At 38.3% G+C, this 24,476-nt stretch overlaps 1 protein-coding gene across 5 annotated transcripts in view; it reads right to left on the bottom strand.

Moving 5' to 3' along the window:
- Positions 1-2,784: 2,784 nt before the first annotated feature.
- The window catches only part of pvalb7 (parvalbumin 7), an 83,657-nt gene continuing 61,965 nt past the window's right edge, over positions 2,785-24,476 (bottom strand). For 2 of the 5 annotated variants that reach the window (XM_037534567.1, XM_017713257.2), the window contains 4 exons: positions 12,015-12,083; positions 9,851-9,983; positions 6,248-6,357; positions 2,785-3,367 (listed from right to left, as the gene is read on the bottom strand). In XM_037534567.1, coding sequence (XP_037390464.1) covers positions 3,342-3,367; positions 6,248-6,357; positions 9,851-9,983; positions 12,015-12,075 — 330 coding nt within the window. In that variant the 5' untranslated portion in view covers positions 12,076-12,083 and the 3' untranslated portion in view covers positions 2,785-3,341. Of the gene's footprint in view, positions 3,368-6,247; positions 6,358-9,850; positions 9,984-12,014; positions 12,084-22,835; positions 22,877-24,476 lie in introns of those variants that run through there. The other 3 variants (XM_037534568.1, XM_017713258.2, XM_017713259.2) reach the window with 2 other exon arrangements.

The following is a 24,476-nucleotide window of genomic DNA, read 5'->3' as shown; positions in this document are numbered from 1 at the left end:
AATTTAAAATTATAATTATATAAATTATAATTATAAAAACAAAATGATAGTTTTCCCATAATCTTCCATTAGGCCTGCGCTGAAAACAGACAAACAAGCAAGTCCATTTTTTTCAGGAAACCAAAACCAGAAAAAGGGTTAATTCAGGTTATGGTGGCAGTTTTTTCTCTTTGCTTTGTCTTTTATATTTATTTGACGGCTGTGAAGCTCACAAACAATCACTATGTTCGATCCCACATCCACTCCAGAGTTAGGGACAGTCTGAAAATGACAATAAGAAAAAGTATTGCTGTTATTACTATTATCACTGCTAATGTGTTGAGAAGTGTTATCAGATTATCACTGCACACATCAATATTACTACCACTATTAATAATAAAAGCTACTTTTCCTGGGGATTTTGTGATGTTTCCTGACTCTAAAGTGGATTTTGGAAGCATGCAAGATGGAGCTTGATATTTGTGAAATATAAGTGTCATAAAATCACAAATTTTTAAAGAAAAGTTGCGGTTGCAAATTATCACTTTTAATTTGGCCATGAAACTTAATTAAAGTAGTACTAAACTAGTCATAAAGAGCTTAGCCTGATTGTACAAAAGCTGAGAAATGACTGCTTTTCCTTTTGTCTGTTGTTTTATAGGCATGATGTCATGATATCTGCCTGCAGCACTGAGCATGTTCAACCAGAGCAGCTCAACAGCCACATTTCTAGAACAAACTTTTTTTTTCCAAACGGAAAAACTCGGAGCTGTTACAATTTGGTTAACCATCGCCAGGCATCAATTCCTTACAAAAATCTAAGGAATTTTGCCCCTCCCCTGAAATGTTTTTTGATTATGGGAAAACTTGCCAATAATACAGTCAAATGCAAAAGTTTAGGCACCTCTGGTCAAATGACACGTGAAGTCAACAAATCCTCTACAGGAAACACACTTTTGTATAATTTAATGCACTGTAACTGTTGAATTACTAAATTTATTATATTGGGAAAGAGTATTGGCACATTTTACATTTTATACTTTTCCCCCCCAATACATTAAAGAAATAAGTAGAAATTGTCCCCAAACTTTTGATGGGTGTTTTAATTTGGAATTTGCTTTGAGACGAAGAAAATATTAGCGTCCTTTTAAATCTCTTTCCTGTTGCTGTGCAGTGAATCAGTCACAAAGTCGGGTGCTGAATGTTCTCCGAACGTGTTGAAACATTTAATCGTCCTGTTTGACCTGTAGCTCCAAAAGAGACCTTCCCACTTAGGAGAATGTGTGTGGGGGGGTCTATAACAAATGTTTGCATACACTATATGTCCAAAGGTATCCGGACACCCCTCCTATTTTATGAATTCAGCTGCTTTAAAGTGCATCTGTTGCTGATGTTATGCAAACAGCTTGTATAATCTCAATGGGACGGGATGCTCTGGAGCAGTGAGCCTAAGGTCACCATGCCCAATGCCGTGGAACTGCATTCTCTGGAATGATAAGAGCTCCATCCAGTGCCTTTGGGATTGTCCAGCATCAGTGCCTGACCTCACTAATGCTCTTGTGGCTGAATGCAATCAAATTCTCACAGTTCTGTGTAGTGTAAACCTTCTCAGAGAAGTAGAGGCTGTTACTGCAGCAAAGAGCAGACAAACTCCCTACTAATACCCTTAATTTCAGAGAAAAACAAGCAGATATCTACAAATGTTTAGACATGTAGTGTATATACATTCCATTTTAGTGTAAATTATAACAAAAATGTATTATATACTCGACTTTCTTACTGCTACAGTGGTGTCTGACTGAGTGACCTGGCAGAAATAGACATATGGCACAATAATAAACTAATGCGTTATTGATGCAGTTTATGTTAGCCACCTAGCTTTCATCAGTGGTCATTTTTTGACCACAACACAGACCAACTCTGGGCTGGAAAGTTTTGGAAGCAACACCCAGCCATGCGTTGTTGTCTGATACACTCTTGTGAACCGCCATGCCACTGCCATTTTGTGGTCACAGCTGTGCTGATAATGGCGGTCCATTATCAGCACAGCTGTGACCACAAAATGGCAGTGGCATGGCCATAATATCAGGACAGCAGCAGTTCTGTGATCAGAAACTGACCAGTGATGAATGGGGTAGCAGGGGCTGATAAATTATATATCATAACAGATGGGCTACAGTCTGTAATTGTACTCCAGTGTAGTAGAGTTTCAGTTCCCTTCACCATTTATTTATTTAATGTCGAGTCAAAACAGCCATTGAGTACAGATTATTCACTTTTCATGATTTAGATAATATAAGAAAATCTCCAGGAAGGAGAAAGTGAAAGGAAAACGTGTGCCATTGTGATTAAAAGCTGGAGAGAAAACGGGGCTCCTAACAACCACCAGGAAAACTCTGTAGACACCAAAGAAGCCTGTCAAGAAGCCTAACTGAGGAAAGGAAACAGACACATCTAACAAAGAAGCTGCTGGTGTTCTCAGAACAATGGACTGACCACTAGACGTATGGGTTTCCCAAACACATTGAGGAGATGTTGAGGTCTGGACTCTGGGGTGGTCAGTCCAGTTGGACTGTGCAACCAACTTTCAAGACTGAACTTTGGAGGTGTGGAAAAAGCTCCCTGTTAGTAAATGAATAACTTATACTTGATAGCTATTTTGACTGGAAATGAATGAAGGATGGTCTCTGATGTTTTCACAGAACTGTATAAGGTAGATGGTCAGTGAGTGGACATTGTTACGGTGCATTGAATCTTAAACTAATAAGGAACTCCACTTAAAATAAAACAAGTGTGCAGGCTTGGTACTCAAGGCATGATTTTACTTTATTTCTCTCTTGAATCGTATTTTCTCTCAGCTTGTCTTCATTCTATTCATCTTTTTTTGCAATCGCCAGCTCTATCTGGAGCAAGAAGGGAGAAGAATGAGAGGAGAAGGAAGGATGTGTTTTGGAAGAGTGAGAAAGGGAGTGACTGAAAGAAGGAGAGTTGATTCCCCAGCACAAAAAAGCAATATATTGAAAACACGTTACAATACATTCTGTTCATATGTAGGAATATATTGACAGCATATAACAACATATTTCATTTTTTCAGGGGACTTAACAAGTCACGGAGGAGACGTGATGCGGTAGCTCAGATAAAACTGGTCACGTGAGCACAGAGTTTGTATAAAAAAGAAGTAAATAAATAGAGGTGCGGATGAGGTTCCTGCCCGTGGCTTATGGATGCGGGGGGGGGTCAGTTTGAGGTGGGTTGGGGTGGATTTTGGGTGGTCTGGAGAGGCATGCAGTGCTGTGCATCAGCCTGCAGGTGTGTACAGAGGAGAGAAGAGGTTGTCGGGTTGCCAGAAGTGTTGCTTTTTACTCGTGGACTATGGCTTCAAACTCTGAAAGAGAGAGAATTAATTACAGTGTTAGAGAAATTTAATCCGGATCAATATATCGCTGCTGTTAGAAGAAAACCTTGTACCTCTAAAATGATAACTTTAGAGGAGAAGGAAAAACTTGCTTTACTTTTAATGTAAGTCAATGGAACCAGACATTTATCCAAGTCATTTTGCGATGTTTCTTTTGGTCCATTCATCATAAAATGTACACACAATGTAAACAGGCAACAGGTATTTTCAAATTATGTCAAAAAAACTGAAAAATGGAGATGGAGATATGAGGTTTTCTTCCAACAGCAATGATATACAGCACAGAAAACATCTTGGTGGTGTTGTTTTATAATAAGCACGGGTGTCCTTGAAAAAGACAGCATCTAAAAGGCAGCAAGTTACCCACTAATACCCCCCTATACCATGACCGATGCTGCCATTTTATGCTGGTAACAATCTGGATGGTCAGTTTCTTCTTTGACCTGAAGAATACAATGTCCCTTATTTTTATACACAATCTGAAAATTTAACCTGTTAGACCACTTTTCTGCTGTGCATCTGTCCATTTCAGATGAGCTCAAGCCCAGAGAAGTCGGCGGTGTTTCTGGACCTTGTTGATATATGACTTTGACTGTGCAAAGTATAGTCTTCATTTGTGGATGCAGTAAGGAACGATGCTTACTGACAACAATTTATCAATGCCCATGTGATATCCATCACAAAAGTATACCGTTTTTTAATACAGTTGGCTCAAAAGTCACGGCTATTCAGTTGTGGTTTCTGGCCTTGCCTTTTACACAGAGAGATCTTTCTGCATTTCCTAACTTTTCAATAATATGATGCACCTTAAGAAGGTGAAACATCTAAAATCCCTGCAAAAGCTCAGTAAAAGGGTTATTTTTAAACTGTTGGATTTTTGTCAGATGCATTTTTTAAAAATTTCTTTCCAAATTGGTCATGTCCAGTTCCACTAGTTAGGTGTCCCACGATACCAGCAGGGCTAGGAGGGTGAAGGCTAGTACAAGCTTCATATGAATCAAGTAAAGCCAGAAATGTGGTGGGCATCAATGTTAGAATGAGTGTATGTTTATTTTGAAGTTGAATATCATGCAAAGATTTATGCCAATCCGATTAAATACATTCCAATTGTAGATTAAGACTGAGGTGTTGTTTTGCTCACTCTACTCAACAATCTGATGAAAATCTCTGTTTACATGTGCAAAAGTAATACAATCCACAAGCATAAAGAAGAACCATTTAGTGTAGACGTTACCATGACAGCGAACATCATGTGAGTCCAGTCAGAGTGAGATGAGCAGCAGTGAGCAGTGCTTGTTTTTAATTGCTTTAAAATTATGTCAGACTCAGGAAAACGTCCTTCACATGTCCTTATTAAAGAAGTCAGAGAGGAAGACGTCGTGTTCTGAGACGCATTAGCTGGATGTCTGATATCCGTCCCACTGCCGTCTTTTAAAGATCAGAGCATAAACTTCATCTCCTCTACAGACCAGTTCCTGCTCGGCCATATTGAGCGGTATAAACTTTCACATATGATGCAGAACGGACTCAAACTTTCTGGTAGGGAATGTAATCAGATTCAGGCATTTAACGGCTATTATTCTTCTATTTAACAGATTATTTACAGGATTATCCACCTCGTTCAGAAGATCCTCGTTTGGATAGAAACTGTATTCCGAATTGCGTCAATCACACTAGACTATGGATTAAGGTGTATACATGGACGTATTCTATTATGATTGAACTATTGTCGGATTATTTACAGATTATCAGGCTGCATGTAAACATGGCTGTTGTTCTCTGCTTTTATTTGCATTTTACTTACTGTCCCAACTTTTTTACATTGGGGTTTCTATTTGTTTTCTTGAATCAGGGTATTTGAGTAATTCATGTGTAGAATAAAAATGAAATAAAATGTATATGTTTTGTTCAAACCTCTAGATTAACACTAACACTAAGATTAATCTGTTGCAAATTCGAAAATTCATGCAAGTTAAATAAACAGTTTAGCTACAAAGTCAGTTTGTAGAACTATGTCTAGCTAAAATAACTTTTTAGCTGACTAACATGGCTTAGCTAAACTACCTGATTCTCCTCTGTTAATTAGTCAGGCCAGCTACTTGGCCTGATCTCTAGATTAACACTAACATGCACTAGATTAATCTGTATTAGGCTAGATTAATCTATATTAGGCTAGATTAATCTGCTGTTCATTTGAACGTTCATGTTAGCTCAATGAGCAGTTAGCTAGCAAAGCACTGTGAGGAGTTATAGCTAGCTAAATTAACTTAGCTTACTATCAAGAGCTAGCTAAACTACCTGATTCTCCTCTGTTAACTAGCCGGCTACCTGGCCTGACCTCTAGATTAACACTTGCACTAGATCTTTATTACACTAGATTAATCTGATGTTAATTTTAACGTCCATGGTAGCTAAACGGCCAGTTAGCTTGCAAAGCACTTTGGGGAGTTATAATTAGTTGAAATAACTTAGCTGACTAACAATATCTGCTAAACTACCTGATTCTCCTCTGTTTACTTCTTTGGGTGAGTCAATTTAATGTTGTTGATGCTTTATTTTTAGTAAATTTTTAATTACAAGTATCAAATTTCACATTTTCCCCTTTTGTTTCAATGAGATACCCAACATCTTCTGGGGATGCAGCTTGGATATTTAGCTTTGCACATATATAAAATACTATTCATTTGTGTTTAGTCGGGACACAGCAATAGTTTATAACAGAAATCCAAACAGAAATGATGCATCATGTCTGTTGAGGTTGCATCAAAACTGCTGTATTTGCACAGGTTAGGATTGTGTCTGTTAAGTTTTGATGCTAGTTTTCTGTCTGGCTGTTTGTATGTCTCTCACCATCTATGCCAATCTTCCCGTCCCCATCCTTGTCAGCAGCAGCCAGGAATGCTTTGGTCTCCTGGTCGGTCAGATCCCTGCCATCCTTGGAAAACCCTTTCAGCACAAACCTGACAAAGATACGACGGAATTCAACAGACCACATTCTAAACGTTAAAGACGAGTCCCTCAAACCAATGCATTACACCAAATTTCACAATTTATTTAAGTCTAAGCAGCATTACAGTATGTACTGCTGTTCATACAGGATTAGTTTGGGTGAAGTAATGTAATTTTACCACAGGACATCTGTAATATTTATGCCCAGAATAAGAAATCTCAGTGTTAAGTACATTAATGACAGTGGATATTTGTTGACATCACACAAAATAGTTCCATATGCCATTGTAAACATGGCCAAACATAAAATTTGTTTACCCTTTCATATTTTATTTACAATTATACCGTATTCATTGCAATAATACGCCACGCAAACACTATCAGTAAAATGGGTCGTCCAGAAGAGCTCAGTGACTTGGTGCTGTCATAGGGCATCATCTGTCATAGGGCATCATCATCATCAGTTTGTGAAATTTCAGCTCTGCTAGATCTGCCCTAGACAACCGTAAGCACTGTTATTGTGACATAGAAGCATCTAGGAGTGGCAGCAACTCAGCCAGATAGCAATAGACCAGATCATTTGTGTTTATTTACTTTTATGTAGTAATTTCGCCAACAAATATATATATATAAAGTGGCATCGTCAGACTGGCAGAAGAACTGGCACGTGTGGTGATTTGATGACCAAAAAGTACTTATAAACTAAAGGTTTTTGCATTAAACAGTGCTGTGTTATCATATGTTCACTGTTATATGAAGAAAAAAAATTAAGTCTCAAGTCTTCACACTCAAGTCCCAAATCAAGATAGAGGAGTCTTGATTCAAGTCCTGAGTCAGTGAGCCTCAAGTCTCAAGTCAATAGTTCTAATCTAATCTAATCTAATCTAATCTAATCTAATCTAATCTAATCCTAAACACATTAGTATGCGATCTTCAGCTAATAATACTGAATAAAGGTAACAGTACTGTAGCCATTTAACTGTATATACATTTCGATTTATTGTTTTTTTTACCCTTCTTCTTCTTTCGGCTGCTCCCTTTAGGGGTCGCCACAGCGGATCATCTGCCTCCATCTTGCCCTATCCACTGCCTCCTCTACTTTCACACCAACCATCTCCATGTCCACCTTCTCTACATCCATAAACCTTCTCTGAGGTCTACCTCTTCTCCTTCTACCCGGCAGCTCCATCTCCAACATTCTTTGACCAATATATCCACTATTCCTCCTCAACACATGTCCAAACCATCTCAACCTGGCCTCTCTGGCTTTATCTCCAAACTGCTCCACCTTCACTGTCCCTCTGATCTGCTCATTTCTAATCTTGTCCAGCCTCGTCACTCCCAACGAAAATCTCAGCATCTTCATCTCCGCCACCTCCAGCTCAGCCTCCTGTCTTTTAGACAGAGCCACAGTCTCCAAACCGCTAGTTTGAATTGAATTCAGATGACAGAAACCAAAATGACCGCACTAAACAAATTTGACTATAAAGTCGGCAAAATGATGGTGAATATATGAAGAATGTATGCAGTTGACTTTTGTCGCCAGCAGCCTCTTATTTGAGTTTTGTGTTGTTCTGTAAGGTGGAAGGACAAGTTCCAATACAAAGCTGGCGAATAACAAGGCAACTTCGGCCTCGTGGTGAATGATGCGCTTGTTCTAACTGCAGAAGCGGTGTTTCTTTTGGTCAACTACCATGAGGGAAATTGCTGTTTCACCTGGTAAGTTTCTCCAGTGAGAGGTTAAGTGCTGAAGGCGCATTGATGCAGTTGACGCTTCACTTGTTTCCATCTTATTTAGGCGAACTTGAGCTCATCCAAGCATCAACACAGTGACAGACAACAGACGACGGTGCTGTTTATTCAGTTTACGCCAGGAAACAAATCCACTCACAGGATAAATAATTGACAGTCCCGTCTGCAGTCAGACTCTCCACGATTCTTCCACTTTGAGTCTTGAGTCTTTCTCAGTCATGACGCTCAAGTCCGAGTCCAAGTCATTGTTGTTGAAGTCAGGTTTTTCACGGTTTTCTGAAGTCATCACATTCGTGGCTCGAGGCGGACTCGAATCCAAGTTATATGACTCGAGTTCACACCTTTGCTTTCCTCAGTTCCAGTATTGTTTGGCGTTGAGCTCTGTACAGTGAATACGCCGCCAGAGGGCTTGACTTGTCACGGGGAACGTGAATTTGAAGGAGAATTGAAATGAATACAACACTGGACCTCCTCCATGGACACTGTGTGCCTTAGTAGTTGTCCACCAGTTATGAGTTTCTAGAGTTTTTGCAAGTTATATATATATATATATATATCGCTGTTAGAAGAAAACCTTGTATCTCCAAAATGGTAACTTTACAGGAGAAGGAAAAAATCTACTTTACCTTTAATGTAAGTCAATGGAACCAGACATTTTCCCAAGTCATTTTGGGCCGTTTCTTTTAGTCCGTTCATCATGAAATGTACATACAATGTAAAGAGTAACATGTATTTTCAAATTATGTCAAAAGCTGAAAAACATCAAAAATGGAGATACAAGGGTTTCTTCTGACAACAGCGATATATACATACATACATTCACAGTTGTCACAGTTAGTTTATTAGCCTAATTCAACATGTTGCGGAAAAATACAACACAAACATGTTTTTCTCTAACATGTTAAATTCATCAAATAAATGGAAATCTAATAAATGGTCCTATAGTCTGATGGACTGAGCTGTGTTCGAAGCCGTTGTGAAATCCATAATAAACGCACACCTATGACCGCCTCACAACTGAATGTTCTTCTCCTCATTCATGTCCATAGTTGCGTGGCAACAATACCGTATTCTAAAGGAACTACACTTCTTTGTGAAATACTTAAGTCGATTATTATTAATAACAGCTTAAACTATTTTCTAAACAATAGTGCATTTTATCATATTGTAGGTTGTTCGCTTCATGTCATGCCTAACAACACCCTTCCCCGTGATCAAATCGCAGTAATGCACGGCCTCTCGGGCTTATCTTCATGTCTGCCACCCGACTGGTTTTATACTCATTCTGAACAATGAAACAGCAGTGTAGCTAAAAAAAAGTAGCAGCATTAAATTTTGAGTTTCTAAAGAAGCCAAACTTTTCACAGACTTTGGAAGTTGTCTGTTTTTTGGTAGCTGTCGGTTTTTGCTGTCCAATCTGGCAACCCCATGCTGGGGTCAGTGTCAGATGGCTGTACATGCAGTGATGAACCATAATGGGGAAAACAGCCCCTCCCTTCTCTTTTCTCTCTCTCTGATTTACGCTGCAGTCACTCAAGAGTGTGTGTGTGTGTGTGTGTGTGTGTGTGTGTGTGTATGCGCGTGTGTGTGTGCGCTGGCAGGAGGCAGTAACATAATAAAGCAGGAATGAGACAGCAGCTCTAAAAACTAGCCAACCATCACTGGAATAATATACAGCTCTGACACCTGCACACTGTGTGTGTGTGTGTGTGTGTGTGTGTGTGTGTGTGTGTGTGTGTGTGTGTCTCTCACTTGAGCTCCTCTTCCTCGATGAAGCCGCTGGCGTCGACGTCCAGGACTTTAAAGACCTTTTTGACGTTCTCTGCAGACATGGCCTTCAAGCCCACCATCTCAAAGAACTTCTTATGGTCAAACGAGTCGGGGGCTAAACGCACACAGATGCACACAGATCATAAATATATTACTGACATGGAAATCCAGTGTAGTTTCATAGCATCATACCTTACAGGGGCTGTCGGCTTAGTTCCTTAATCCGGTTCTTTGTGGTTTCCAGACCTTAAATCCAGTATCCAGTCCTGGACTTTGTAATCATTTACAGCATTTAGCAGACGCTCTTATCCAGGGCGACTTACAAGAAGTGCTTTGTCTATCTAGAGAAAGTAGATCACTGGGGTTCTGTTTTAATGCGTTCTTTAACATCGCTTATTTTAAACATGACCTTTTTTCAGCTGGCCGTGCTAACACTGTAACACAGTTTCTTGAGGATTTTGAATATATTGCATCTACATTTTACGATAATTGCTTTGTCTAGCTGTAGTTTAGTGTAGCATTAGTTTAGAGCCGTGATGCATCATCTTGCTGTTAGCCATATAGCCTTTAATGGGTTAACGGTGAAGTGATGATGTTGTAGCAGTGGTCGTGTATAATAGATGGAGTTGTTTGCAACCTAAAGCTCAATCGAATGTTATGCTCTTGAAAAATATTTGCATTTGCGTTTGTCGTGTTCCCAGTGGGATTTACTGGAAACAGTAGAAAACCTACTTGTACTTTTTCAGGATGTTCTAATCAACTAGCCATGCAAACCCTGTGATGCGCTTTCTTGAGAATTGTGAGCATATTGCATCTAGAACCGTGTTGCATTGCCTTGCTGTTAGGTATATAGCCTTTAGTATAGCTAGCAAGCTAGCAGGTAAAAGGGTGAAGTGATGAAGTTGTATCAGTTGTCGTGTATGATAGATGAAGTTGTTTGCAACCTAAAGCTCAGCAAATCGAATGTTTTGCTTTTGAAAAATCTTGCATTTATTTTATTTTGCGAGTATTTTATCGTTGGGGGTTTGGAAAGGGAAACGCATCGGTCGCAATGATTCCTGGGCAAGTTTTGGTGCTGATGTTGACACTTAATGTTCACTCGATCCCTCACCCTGCCGAGAGCTCATATAATAACCTTCACTTGAGCTAATAAATATGGAATAGCCCATAGGGTGACGTTAGGGAGCATTCCCAAAGGGAGATGGAAGGCCGAGTAGACGAGGGCTTGTTAAAAGCTGTATTGATTCTAAAGGCATTTGATGGTTTCCCAATGGGATCTACAGGAAACCATAGTTCCTAATCGTCCTTTTCCAGCATATTTTAATTAACAAGTCATTCAGCAATGTGCTAATCAGCTAGCCATGCAAGCCCTGTAATGCAGTTTCTTGAGAATTTTGAATATATTGCACCTACATTTTGTGAGTAATTGCTTTGTCCATCTTAAGGCTTTAGTTTAGAGGCATGCTGCATCGCCTTTGGGTGGCATTCCAAAGGCCGAGTGGGCGAGGGCTCATTAAAAGCAGTATTGAAACAGTAGATGCACACTTCCATCATCAGTTCAGTTAACTATCAGTGATTACAAAATCCAGGACTTTTTTTTGACTAAGGGACTCTTTTTATGTTACTTTTGTTGGGGTTGTGTTGGGCAGGATGAAGTGTATTTACAGGGGTTTTTTTTGCTCAAAGTAAAGTTATCTTCCATTAATGATATTTTTGTGACCCCTTGCCTCAAACCTGCCCCCCACAAACTGAAGTCTAAAGTTTCTGACCGACTAGCAGTATTAGCTAGTCAGCATTTTGAGGATATAATAAGCTACCTGAATTTCTCCATTCCTGTATTCTTTATTTCTTCAATTATAGTGGAAATAATTTGCGAGTAACAATTTAATTGTTTTGTAGGCAAAACGTATAAGCCTATAGTGGCCAAAATAAGATGATTAGTAATCTTGCTTCCTAGCTGTTGGAACTTACTAGCTCCCAACTGTGAACTGAAACAACTTGAGCTCAAACACTTGATTTGGATGATTTGTCACATGCAACCTAACTACTATAATTTAACAAATTCACATGATGTTGGATTTCTTGTATGCTATTGTACTTTTTTCAAGTTACTAATTCTGCTTGATCAAAAATGCAAAGAATAAACCTTGGAATGCTCCCAGGGCCTTCTTGATGTCTTCGTCTTTCAGTAACTCTTGCATTGCCATCTTGGCTGCTAGGAAAGAGTCAGAAAAAGAAATCAGGAATTAGTGCAAAAACTTCTTCTAAACCATTTTAACTTCTTTCTATTTAAAGTAGGATGAAAACACTGATGTAGTTATGTCAGACAGAATTTTGTCAGGCTGCTGTTGCGTATGGTCAGATTTAGTTACACTGGAATTCAAAGATAATGTTTTTGGGGTACAGTTGGATTAAGGCAGATTTTTGTTGGGGTGCAGTTGGATAAGAGAGAGCTGAGGCAGAAGGCGAAGCAGTCAATTTACCAGTCAATCTACGTTCCGACTCTCACTTATGGTCACGAGCTTTGGGTAGTGACCGAAAAAACGAGATTGCGGATACAAGCGGCCAAAATGAGCTTTCTCCACAGGGTCGCTGGGCTCTCCCTTAGAGATAGGGCGAGAAGCTCAGCGATTTGGGAGAGGCTCGGAGTAGAGCCGCTGCTCCTCCACATTGTGAGAAGCCAGTTGAGATGGTTCGGGCATCTGGTGAGGATGGCCTCTGGACACCTCCCTAGGGAAGTGTTCCAGACATGTCAGACGGGGAGGAGACCCCGGGGAAGACCCAGGACACGTTGGAGGGATTATATCTCTCGACTGTCTTGGGAACGCCTCGGTATCCCTCCGGAAGAGCTGGAGGAGGTGGCGGGGGAGAGGGAGGCCTGGGCCTCTTTGCTTAGGCTGCTGCCCCCGTGACCCGGACTTGGATAAGCGGTTGAGGATGGATGGATGGATGGATGGATGGATGGAATTTGTTGGGTTGCAGTTGAGTTTGAATAGAATTTTGTCAGGTACATTCAGGAATGGACAGATTTTGTCGGGGTACAATCAGGTTATAGCACAATTTTGTTGTTTGATGGGGCAGAATTTTGTAGAGCTGCAGTCGGGCTGTGACAGAAATTTATTACATATGTTACATTAGATTTGGGAAGTATAGTTTGATCGGGCAGAATTTTGTGGGGTTGGTGTGTTTGGATTTGAGTGGGATTTTGTAGGGTTACGGTGTGATTGGACTGGAGCAGGATTTTGTAAGGTTATGGTGTGATTGGATTTGAGGGGGATTTTGTAAGGTTATGGTGTGATTGGATTGGAGCAGGATTTTGTAAGGTTATGGTGTGATTGGATTGGAGCAGGATTTTGTAGGTTATGGTGTGATTGGATTGGAGCAGGATTTTGTAAGGTTATGGTGTGATTGGATTGGAGCAGGATTTTGTAAGGTTATGGTGTGATTGGATTGGAGCAGGATTTTGTAAGGTTATGGTGTGATTGGATTGGAGCAGGATTTTGTAAGGTTATGGTGTGATTGGATTTGAGTGGGATTTTGTAAGGTTATGGTGTGATTGGATTGGAGCAGGATTTTGTAAGGTTATGGTGTGATTGGATTGGAGCAGGATTTTGTAAGGTTATGGTGTGATTGGATTGGAGCAGGATTTTGTAAGGTTATGGTGTGATTGGATTGGAGCAGGATTTTGTAAGGTTATGGTGTGATTGGATTGGAGCAGGATTTTGTAAGGTTATGGTGTGATTGGATTGGAGCAGGATTTTGTAAGGTTATGGTGTGATTGGATTTGAGTGGGATTTTGTAAGGTTATGGTGTGATTGGATTGGAGCAGGATTTTGTATGGTTATGGTGTGATTGGATTGGAGCAGGATTTTGTAAGGTTATGGTGTGATTGGATTTGAGTGGGATTTTGTAAGGTTATGGTGTGATTGGATTTGAGTGGGATTTTGTAGGGTTATGCTGTGATTGGATTGGAGCAGGATTTTGTAGGGTTATGGTGTGATTGGATTTGAGTGGGATTTTGTAAGGTTATGGTGTGATTGGATTGGAGCAGGATTTTGTTGGGCTACATTTGCAGATTTGTTGGGAATTTACAGTTTGATTGGAGCAGAATTTTGTTGGGTGACAGTTGAGTTTGAAAGAATTTGTCAGGTACAATCAGAAATGGACACATTTTGTTGGGGTACAATCAGGTTTTGGCAGAATTTTGGTCCAGTTTGATTGGGCAGAATTTTGTGGGGTTATAATGTAATTGGGGCAGGAGTTTGTGGGAGTATGGTGTCACTGGGGCAGAATTTTGTGGGAGTATGGTGTCATTGGGGCAGAATTTTGTTGGGCTACATTTGGGCTCTGGCACAATTTTGTAGTCTTACAGTCATGTCCTATCTTGGATAGGAATTTTTTTGGCTCTAGTCATGAACAGACAGATTTTGCTGCGTTACTCTTTGATTGGAGCAGAATTCCATGTGGTTACAGTTTGATTGGAGTAGAATTTTGTTAAGCTCCAGTCGGGCTCTGACTGAATTTAGTTGGGTTACAGTTGGATTTGGTTGGAATTGTGTGAGTCTGCACTTAAGAACAGACAGATTTTGATATGTTACCATGATCGGGGCAAAATTTTGACAGGTTATAGCTTGATTGGAGCAGAAAGTGTTGGGCTACAGATTGATTGGGGTAGAATTCGCTGGGCTACAGTCAGTTCCTGGACTGGGGGTCAGTTTTACTCTGATTCTTGTCAATTTCAGGCCTGATGAAAGCCCTACAGTGTGTGTGCAATGCAGGGACCAAGTCATCTTCTTGCTCTTATATTTAACTCTGTCATATACCACAGCTGTTTTTAGACCAGACACCCTATGCTCCTTTACGTACATAAACAGTCTCTCAGTATGTTGATGATAGGGAGGTGGTGAGTACACAGTTTTGCTTGGCAGTAGATTATGTTCTCACAGCAGTAATCCAGCTCTAAGATGACAGTTTGACTGCCTTGTACTCACACATGGTGCCTCACAGCACGATCCATAACGCTGTTCTGAAAAGTTGTCAGAGCTATGAAACTAGTATTAAGACTCTGTGTGTACAGGACATGTGGTGCAAAGTGTTTAGCATGCTAACCCTGTAGTGCGAAGTTATAGGTGAGAAAAGGTCATTGTAAAGAAATGTCCATTTTTGGGTCCCCAGCATATTTTACACTGTAAAATAAAACAATACATTATTTTAACACTTACACCTTCTTGAGCCGCCAATTCAGCAATATTGTTTTTTTAATCAATTATTTAGACTTCCAAGCACCACAGAAGAGCTCATCCTCAAAGTCACGTGTGAAGGCTGAGGCCATATTTTGAAGAAAATAAACATGTTTTTCTGCAGTTATAACTGCAATTATCTAGACATGACTACGAAACATGTGAATTAACTGACATAAAGAACAAAGGGCAAATAAATATAAAATATATAATGAAAGTTGTCGTCCCCAGTAGTCGTGTCACTGGTGCCTGGTCATGGCATAACAAAAAAATCTCTTTTGAAATTTTGAAATAAATGTCACACTGATGACCTCACTCGACTTCTTTTGACCTATTTTCTGAAGGTCTGTGAGGAAAAGCACATGGTGAGTCCACTGTGTCTTTCAGTTATCAGACATTTTCTCATTTAGCTCATGATTTCATATAAACCTTTTAGTTGACGTCAATGGTGTGACCTTTAAAACAGAATACAAATGGATTCAATTACATATTTTAGTGGATAAATGCATTTTTCATGAAAAATGTCTCTGGTGTTACCTTTCTTATGTGTAACACCAGTGAGGATCGGTAACTCATATGCAGTTTTCTCTGTGCTATTTAGTGGTGTAGAAACATATATTACCTGTTAGCTACATTAGTGTAAAACTGTTGTTTTTAAATTGCTAAACTGTTAATATAGCGTCATTACATGTTTACATTTAGCTTTGTTTCTATGGCAGCACTGTGATATCTTCATCTTAAATCTAATTTATATATATATATATATATATATATATATATATATATATATATGTATGTATATATAAATTCTATACCTTTTTTACTTCATTATCTAGTTCCAATCATTATTTCTCAAAACAAGGAGAATGATCTAGTTGTAGAATACGATTTTAGAATTTCTCCAGAAGAAACAACTTAAAACAAGCAAAAATGTATAGAAATTAGTTGTCATATTGACAATTTTTACAAATACTGACTACATTTAGGACATTTTCATTTTGTTTTTGCACTGCACTTGTTGCAACCCTTGCAAAAACGAAAAAAAAAACATAGAGATAATAGAGATAATATATGGAATATAGAGAATATTAAAGGTGTGTATGTATATATATATATATAGTGAATAAAACATAAACAAAAGCAGATTTAGTCATCTACTTAAGCATCTTTTAAAGCAATTACTTTTAAAGGAAGTGTTGAAAGTATACAGAGACATTATATGTATACAGAGATATTATATGTATAATACCAGCAATATTAAAAGTGTGTGTATATATATATGTACTGTATGTATGTATATATTATTCATTATAGAAAAACACCTAAAATAAAATACATATTTTATACATTTTGTTGTAATAGAACTCAAACTAACTAGCAATCAAATATGTTTATCACTTTATGGAAGGGTTTAAATTTAAAATATAGTTCATGTCTAGTTCAATTTGTGTCTTAATTGCTTAAGTTATTCTTAATTTTACTTTAGAAAAGTACACTTAAATGCACATTTTATTGGTTGAATGCATTTAAGTGCTTTTAATCATAATAAAATGGAACCTAAAATGCATTTAAGTGTATTTTAGTTGCAGTATAAGTCAGTAAGTAGCACTGAGGCCTATCAGTACTTAAGTGCAACTGTGCATGTCAGTATACATCTACTTTAGTGCAACTTAAAAGCATAACTAAATTTGCATTTGACACATATTTAATCATAGCTTTATAATTATGTAAAATATGCTTAAGTCGTCATTAGTTCCCACGTAATATGTTAGTACGTTTTGAAGTATGTTTAAAGTTAAAAAATAAACTACACACACTAAAGCTTACTTAAACAAAAGTATATTTAATTGTCATCTACATAAGTACATTTTAAAGCTGTTATTTTAAAGTGTGCTTTATTACATTTTTGTTGTAATACAACTCAAACTAATTAGCAATCAAATATGGTTATCACAGTATGGAAGAATTTACAGTTGAAATATAGGTTATGTCTAGTTAAATTTGTGTCTTTATTGCTTAAGTTATATCTTTTATTTTATAAAAGTGCACTTAAATACGCTTTATAGGTTACATGTATTTAAGTGTTTTATTCATAATGAAATACAATGCATTCAAGTGTATTTTAGACACAGTATAACTCAGTAAGTAGCACAAAGGCATATCAGTACTTAAGTGCAACTATGCACTTAAAAGCACAACTAAATTTGCATTTGAGCACATATTTAATCATAGCTTTATAACTACGTAAATGAGCTTACGTTGTCATAAGTTCCCAAATAATGCATTTAATTACTTTTAAAGTATGCTTTAGTACATTTTTGTTGTAATAGACATCAAACTAACTAACAATCAAACATAGTTATCACGATATGGATGGGTTTACACCTTTACACAAAATATAGTTCATGTCTAGTTAAAGTAGTGTCTTAATTGCTTAAGTTATTCTTAATTTTATTTTATACAAGTACATTTAAATACGTTTGAATGGTTGAATGTATTAGTTAGTATTTAGTTGCAGTATAACTCAGTAAATGCACTGAAGCCTATCAGTACTTAAGTGCAACTACATGCATCAGTATGAATCTACTTAAGTGCAACTTAAAAGCACCTAAAAGCACAACTAAATTTGCATTTGACACATTTAATCATAGCTTTATTGCAATGTGAATACACTTAAGTTGTCATAAGTTCTTAGGTAAAAATACAGTTAGAATTTATTCAAGTATAAACATGAAAAGTATCATTAAAAAGTGCACTTAAGTGCCTTTTTCTTTCACAATTGAATGTGTAGTGTTGGGAGTGTTGTCCGACCGTCTTTAAAGTCCAGCATTTAGGCAGTGTTGTCAGTAACTATGAAACAATAACTAGATTCCTGTCTGAGATGGCAGTCAATGTCCAGCGATGCAGCTGGCCATGTCGGATTCCCATCCCATCCATCAATATCATCTCAGAGGCAACCACAACCGACCACTAAGGGCCGGTGAGATCATTTACTGTCAGAATCCGAAAGAGAGAGAAGCTTCTGCTACTTCACTGTAAGACTCCACCAGAAAAACTACAGGAGTTTCACACCCACAGTTATTAGCGGTGCCTGGATATCACACGGAGAGCCGGACTGACAGCTGGGTGGGTGTGAGGGGCTTGGGGGATTGTGCAGGGTCCCTGGGAGGGTATCGGAGCGTTTGCGCCACCACTTGAAATGTCACCTCGCTTATAGCTAGTGATCTCACGCATACGCACAACTAAGATGACAGCTGTATAGAGTTTCTCAAAGGTGCAGACATATTCTTTAGAGAGCGCTTCTCTGGATGCCACCACACACACACTTATATATACACACACACACACACATATCTGATAGCACCACTAACAATCATATGCAAACTTTTGGTCAAACGACACATTTAGTTTATTTTCTAAGTAAAATTACACATCCTAGGCAGAGAACATAAAAATGACATTTTTCTGTAATTTTATGAATGCATTTTCTATTTATTTGCTGAATTTAACATAGTGGAAAAAACTTTAAATATAAAATGTGAAATAACCTTTGCACAGGCCATGTTTTACATTTTTACTAATGCGTTAAATTCAGCCTATCAACGGAAATTGTACCGTATTCATATGTGCATCGCAGTGTTTTCTGTAGAGAATATGTGTCTTATTTACACTCAACTAAATCAACTAAACATGCAAACTGACCAAATGTTTGGATTGTGTTTGTACAGTAGAAAACATTTCAAAATATGAATACTTTTGAATCACTTTTCTGAATCACAAGGAATCGTTCTATTTGAATCACAAATTTAAAGTTTGGGATTTCTTGTCATTATTTTTAAAAATTTTATTCAGTAATATCTTATACACTGTAGACTGGAATATTCTAAATGACCTATCGTTTTATATACAGTGAATCCTTTCTGTTCAAGTCCAGACCACTTGAGCCTAATATATATAATATACCAAGAATCATTCTTATTTTAATCTAAATTTCTCTGAATCATTTTATATATAATGAATCTTTCTTACTCAAATCTAAACCACTTTAAATACAGTGAATCTTTCTTATTCATATCTGAATCAGTTTACATACAAGGAATCCGTCTTATTCTAATCTGAATCGCTTTATATAAAAGGAATCAGTTTATATAAGAATATTTTTTCATTAAATCTGAATCACTCTGTATCACTTTATATGCAAAGAACCTTCCTTTTTCAAATATGAGTCAGTTTATATACAAGGAATCGTTCTTAATTTAGTCTGAATTACTCAATCAGTTTACATACCAGGAAGCTCTCGTCAAATCTAAATTGATTTATATATGAGAAATCTTTCTTTTTCAAATATGAATCAGTTCAAATCCAAAGGAAACTTGCTTATCCAAATCTGAATCGCTTTACACACAAAGAATTTTTCTTATTCAATTCTAAATCACTTTCCATCAAAGGAATTTCTTATTTAAATCTGAATCAGTTTATATACCAGACTTCTCTCTTATTGAAATCTGAATCACTTTAATACAAGGAGTCTTTTTTTAGTCAAATGTAAATCACTTTAAATACAAAAACTATTTAACCCTTAATCGCTTTTTATAAAAAGAAACTTTCTTATTAAAACCTGGATCACTAGATCACTTTAAATACAACGAATCTTTCTTATTCATATCTGAATCAGTTTATATACAAGAAATCTTTCTTATTCATATCTGAATCACTTTATATGCAAAGAATTCTTGTTTTTTTAAAACATATCAATGTAAAAAATTTATATTTTTTATAAATTCATATTTTCTCCCTGAGGGAAAAGCGGCTTAGAAAATGTGTGTGTGTGTGTGTGTGTGTGTGTATGTGTGTGTGTGTGTGTGTGTGTGTGAGTGTGTGTGAATCAGTTAATATCCAAGTAATCTTTCTTATTTAAATCCGAAACACTTTATATATAAGAAATCTGTCTTATTCAAATCTAAATCTGAATCACTTTTAACACAAGGAATCCTTCTAAGCCAAATTTGAATCATTTTAAATACAAAAAAACTCTTCTTATTCAAACCTGAATCACTCTAAATCACTTTATATACAATGAATCTTTCTTATTCAAATCTGGATCACTTTATATAAAAATAATATTTCTTAATTAAATCTGAATAGCCCTGAATCACTTTATACACAGTGAATCTTTCTTATTCAAGCCCAAATCTGTTTGTATACAGCAAATCTTCTCACACACACACACACATCTTCAGATCTTCACACAGGTCTTCATCAGAGCTGAACTGGGAGTCATATTCCCAGAGAGTCCTCCCCTCCCACTCGAGTACCATAACACATCATAGGGGGGGTCATTCTGATCACCGGAGCTCAGACTGTCTGTGAAATGATTTGCTTCTCTCAGCTGGAGGTGTTGACACGCAAGTCGCAAGCCAAGTATTTGCGTAGCTGCGTGTGTGCCGTCGGAATGAATGGCGCCTCTAAAAACAACTCAGTGTGTATGTATTCCCTGCGCATAGAAATGCCCAGAACTGACCGCTGACCATTCATGGACTGACCACTTCAGCTTCAGTTCAGCTCCACTGGGCCCATGTATCTTTACTTTTCAATCCATTTCACTTCTTCAACAAAAACCAAAGCTATTTATATGGGCAGACGTGCCTACAATGGAAGGACAATTCCACCCGATTTTCAAAATTTCTGCATGACTCTTCATTACGATGGAAGTCAGAGTCTTTAAAGGGCCCATATCATGGAAAAACACTCTTCCTTGCTTTTACTTCAACATGGCATGCTAACCACACAATCTGTACTCAGGAACTAAAACAGCCGTTTGAATTCACCGTTTCTGTGATGTCACAAAAACTAACATTTATACATGTGTTCAGCTTTCTTCAGTTTAGCCCCACCCATTCCTGTTGAAGTTATAAGGAGTATTTCCTCCTGTGCTGCTTTCTTAATGAGGCACAACACAGGGCGGCCAATTAGAACAGAGCTCATTTGCATATATGAGTCCTAAAGGCACAGTAACAAAAACAGCCTGTTTAATTATAAGGGCTGAGGATAAAGACAGTCGTGTAAAAATGAACTAAGATGGATTTTGGTGTATAAAACTAGACAAACACTATAAGTTGACCTTAATCAGGTAAACTAAAGGTAAATGTCGTATCCATTCATGGGGGAGGGGTACATGCAGGCTGCTGTGGGGCAAAAAAATCCCCATAGAAAACATATTGCTTTCAGATTTGTCGCTATTTTACCATCATCAACATTCCATATAAAAGCTCCAAAGACTCGTGTAGCGTCACTGGTGGTTTTGGATAGTAAATATAATGGCTACATTTGTGTTGTAGTCATGGTGACCCCTGGTTCCTATCACCACCACTGTAAAGACATCAGAACCGTCTCACACCAAACCGCTCTGAATCCCTCTGTTCACACCTCAACCACTGAATTTTACAGAAATTTGGAACAATTGGTGGAATTCCCCTTTAACATAATATACTATACACTGATCAACAACAAAGCCCAGCTTCTGGCCCATATTCAGTTTATAGTGTGTGTGTTTCTTTGGCTAAGAGTTCTATTCTAAGGCATTCCAGTGGACAGCTGGTCCGGCGTGTGCGGCCTAAAAGTTTAACACCTGGACGCAGTGTGAACCACCCTTTAGACTCTGCAGTGTGTTTTCTAACCAGAGATTATATATCGCAGTCCACGCCTTTCTAATTTACAGAAGTGAAAGACCTTCTAGAAAGACTTTCTGTTGTTGGTATTCCAAAAACTCCAAGCTCTGCGAGACACATTCCAAGATGAAGAATGTGATAAATGCTACCTGACCAGTTTTCGCCACCTGGCCAGTTTTCGCTCTTAGCTTCACGAACAAGTATGCGGCCTCCGAAATACAACCCCAGCACATTTGGAGGAGTATAAACCGTTGTGTGCAAAAGTTTGAGCGACCCTGGTTAAAGTGAACAAATCCCCTACAGGGAACTTAATTGGGGCAACTATTTGCTGAAATTAGCTTATTATATATTCATAAAATGTGGCATACCATTTGCACAGGCCACATTTTATGTTTAATTTTTCCCCCAATAAACTGTAGTTTTGCATTACAATGGGAATATTTTCACTTGGAAAAGCCACAACATGTCATTTGACCAGGGGCACCCAAACTTGCATATATACAATCCTTTCTAATTGTCATTAATCTGTTAATTTAACTGACTGCTAGCATAATTCTCTACATTTACCATTTCAGTTACTAACATTAAACCAGCAAACTGGGTCATATTTATTAACTATTAAGGGGAGGTCCACTGGCATTTCAAAATTCCTGCATTCAGAGTGCTCTGATGTGAAATGGGTGATTGTAGAGACTCAGATTTCTTTACAGTGGTGGTGATAGGAACTAGGGGTTGCCATGTCTGCAACACAAACATCGCCACTTTGTGAATTTTGTCCCAAAAAAATGCTTTCTTTATGCACCGTTTTCCTCCGAACGCACTAAACACCATAAATTGGCTTTAAAAAAGGATATTTTAGGCCGAAACCCTCTAAAAACCTTTGTCAATCAGTGTCTCAGTCATTAAGCAGAGCATTCACAGCTGTTTCATGTATTAATTTGCTTAGCTTTTAGAGGTGGACGTCTGGTTCCATTCACCACCACTCTGAACAATCCTGACTCTCTAAAGCACTGAATTAAGAAGCGATTTTGAAAAATCGGTGGAATTGCCTTGACTTACCTGTGTGAGGGTGGGGGGCAGGGAGGTCTAGGGAAGCACGGGACGAAGAAAGACTCGGAGAAAGTAAGAGAGATGGAGAGGAAGAGAGGGAGACAAAGGTAGGAGAGGAGGGTCAAGCGTCCAGTCTTATATACGCTGGCCAGCTCTTTGGTCTATTTCAGGAGAGACTGGCTCATAATATAAGACAGTGGAATGGATAGCGTGTGTGTGTGCAACACAGGATCGATTTCTCAGTTGCATTAACGAATCAAACTATTAATAATCAGCTACTGCCTGATATCTCCTTCTCTCCATTTGTTTTCCACCCTCTCACAGTCTTGCCATGTTTTTTTTTCTTCAAGTTCTCTCTCTTCCACTTTTTGACATCTTGTCTTAATGCTTCGTATCACTCAGCAAGGACCCCTTAACCCCCGCTCTGTCTCCATACGATCAACATTTTGTCCCAAATTAGGTCCTGAGATGAGGACCGAGTGTAAGAAGGCTTCCCCAGGGAGGAACTATTTAAACTCAGGATCTTCAGATGGACAGTCTTGGGTTCTAACCATAAATCTAAAGGTCCAGCATGAGAGGAGCTCTCTGGGAGACTACATTCACCTGAATTCACCAAATGGAACATAGTGGCTTTGGTCATCTTGTTGGCCAGTAACTACATTTACATGCACACAATAGTCTAAGTAAACTCCTACTGGACCCATTTATACTCTCATTTACAGTCTAACTTTATACCGGTAACATACTCTGTTTGATTTATGGACGTATGAGTTTCCTGCTATTTACAAATGTCATTCCTTGTTTTCATCCATTTTAAAAATCTTTCGCCAACTTCTGACAAATTACCTACGTATCTTCTGTATAAGGCAGTCATTAAGACATAAATAATGTCCTTCAGAGTGGTTTGGTGTGAAACAGTTGATTGTAGAGATCCAGATTTCCTTACAGTGTTCATAGAAATCAGGGTTCCCAATGTCTACAAATCAAATGTAGACATTTTATTTACTATCCAAAACTACCAGTGAACCTACATGTGCTCTCTGAGTGTATATATATATATATATATATATATATATATATATATATATATATATACACACACACACACACAGGCCACAGATGTGTGGAAGACCTGGTCATGTGTGAAGCAGATGTTAAGCCCCAAGTTTGCAGTAAGAGACTTTTTACTATGTTCTATAAAAAAGCATTTGTTTGAAGTGCTATATTTCCTGCACCTGGTGTCAGAAGTGGGATTACCCCCTAGTACACCAGAGCGAAATGGTGAAGAGGACTGTTCCTGGCCCAGGACTTTGAGGAGGAGCAGCGAAGCGTAATGGGGTGGCGAGTAGACAGTGGTCAGGGCAGCTTGACAAGGTTTGAAGGCGCAAAGTGGCTAGAGGCTGGAAGCAGTACAGTGAGGCACAACAGTGGTGTGGTTGCTCAAGGCCAAGCGTTGGTGCTTCAGTGTACACATGCAGCAGCCTCCTTGACATTTGAGGCATGGTGGGCAGCAGAGAAAGTAAACAGCAGCTGAGGGAGCACTGCTGCGGCTGTTGCCACCTCGAATAGCATGAGGATTGATGCCTTAAACCATGAAGAAATTCATTGCACTGCAGTATACAGCTTTTGTCTCTTTGCTCTGGCACACTG

The sequence above is a fragment of the Pygocentrus nattereri genome, chromosome 25 (genome assembly GCF_015220715.1).
Source record: "Pygocentrus nattereri isolate fPygNat1 chromosome 25, fPygNat1.pri, whole genome shotgun sequence".
Taxonomy (NCBI): domain Eukaryota; kingdom Metazoa; phylum Chordata; class Actinopteri; order Characiformes; family Serrasalmidae; genus Pygocentrus; species Pygocentrus nattereri.
The sequence above is the reverse complement of the archived record's forward strand: the minus strand, read 5'-3'. Positions and strand labels throughout refer to the sequence as shown.